This window comes from Wasmannia auropunctata, unplaced genomic scaffold (assembly GCF_000956235.1).
Source record: "Wasmannia auropunctata unplaced genomic scaffold, wasmannia.A_1.0 LD334262.1, whole genome shotgun sequence".
NCBI lineage: Eukaryota > Metazoa > Arthropoda > Insecta > Hymenoptera > Formicidae > Wasmannia > Wasmannia auropunctata.
Genome location: NW_012028628.1, coordinates 1 through 1707, shown reverse-complemented (window position 1 = coordinate 1707; position 1707 = coordinate 1). Strand labels below are relative to the sequence as shown.

Genomic DNA, 1707 nt, shown 5'->3' with positions numbered 1-1707 from the left:
GAAGCCGCTGGTGTCGAGATATATCCTAAAAACGAAGTGATTGATATTTTATATCATGAGGATAGATCTGTTAAAGGAGTGATTACAAAAGATTTGGATTCACCATGTTTTGATTCAGATATGATATACTCAAACAAAAATCTCGATATACATAGGGAACTTCATGCGAAATGTACCATATTTGCGGAAAACTCTGGTTACTACTGTTTAGAGGACGAGTTACGGCCAAAATTTAATCTTAGGAAAGATTGTGAGCCACATGAATACGGTGTTGAAGTGATACAAGTAATTATATTGTTATATCTAAAAAAAATTAAAATTATATAAATATAAAATGTTTTACATTTTAAAGTGAAATATCTTTTGTAAGATTTGGGAAGTAGAGCCAAGCAAGCATCGACCTGGAACAGTGGAGCGTACGATTGGTTGGCCACTTCATCGAGTTATATATGGTGGATCATTTCTTTACCATTTGAATGAAGAAAGACCTTTAGTAGTGATGGGTTTCAACCATGCATTCGATTTTGACTATGGACACCACCAAATTGAGACTTTGCAAAAACATCCTAGTATTAGACCAACATTTGAAGGAGGAAAAAGGTTGGTATCTTTATACATATATATAATACGAAATTTTAATTGCATTATTTTGTACTATCTATGTTTGTTTTTTGTAATTTTCAGAGTAGATAACTTCTTTTGCACAGAGGTGGTACATGGTGGATTTCAATCTATTCCAAAACTTCATTTCCCTGGTGGTTGTCTTATTGGAAATATGGCAAGTTTTGTAAACGTGCTCAAAATGAACGGAATTAACTATGCTATGAAAAGTGGCATATTGGCTGCTGAAAGCGTTATTGAGGCCATTATAGATGCAGAAAGTAATACCTCACCGACGAAAGGCTTAGAGCCGAAAATGTATACAGATAAAATAAAAAATAGTTGGATCTATAAGGAATTGAAAGCCGTAAGAAATATAAGGCCCAGCTTTAATTCTTATCTCGGTCTTTACGGCGGTTTAATGTGCTCTGGATTCTCTATGTTACTAGGCGGAAGGGAGCCGTGGACTTTGTCTCACACAAGAGAGGTGTTAATGTAGGACGTACGAAGAAATTGGGAGATAGTTAAAATAGGGAATACGAAAAAATATTTGGAAATATCGATGGATAAATGTTTTTATGAAATAAATAATACAAATTACTGATAAATAATTATGAGTTTATTTAATTATTCTTTGCGTCTGCAGTCGACTTAATGACATGAATACCAACATATCTATATTGCTAATCCATACAGCACGCATACATTAATAAAATATTTAACGCAAATATAATTCCATAAAATTTCAAAAAATGAAAGGAAAGAAATTAGATATATAAATTTTGACGAGGACTATAATAAAAAAAATATATCTATATATATTTAATTCAAAAATTTCTGTACGTTTTTTCTTACTGATAAAGACTTGCGATTTATTAAAATAAAAAAACCTAATTTCTACACAAAATCACTTGCAAGTGAAAAAATCAATAAAGTCAAATATTTCTGTTACTATATATATAGTAATTTTCATTTGTTCCTTGTATACAATATATTCAACACGCGCGTATTTATTATGCATAAATCATATGCACGCTTGTCACACATATAATATTTATATTGAAAAAAATTGCCTTTTAGTCATTTTTACATCTCGCTGCCAGAAAT

General features: G+C 31.1%; 1 protein-coding gene across 1 annotated transcript in view; it reads left to right on the top strand.

The window, feature by feature from the left end:
- Positions 1–1099, top strand: part of LOC105458883 (electron transfer flavoprotein-ubiquinone oxidoreductase, mitochondrial-like) — an 8682-nt gene extending 7583 nt beyond the window's left edge. Inside the window, exons 4-6 of the mRNA XM_011704480.1 lie at positions 1–285; positions 371–600; positions 685–1099. Coding sequence (XP_011702782.1) covers positions 1–285; positions 371–600; positions 685–1099 — 930 coding nt within the window. The remainder of the gene's footprint in view (positions 286–370; positions 601–684) is intronic.
- Positions 1100–1707: the final 608 nt, after the last annotated feature.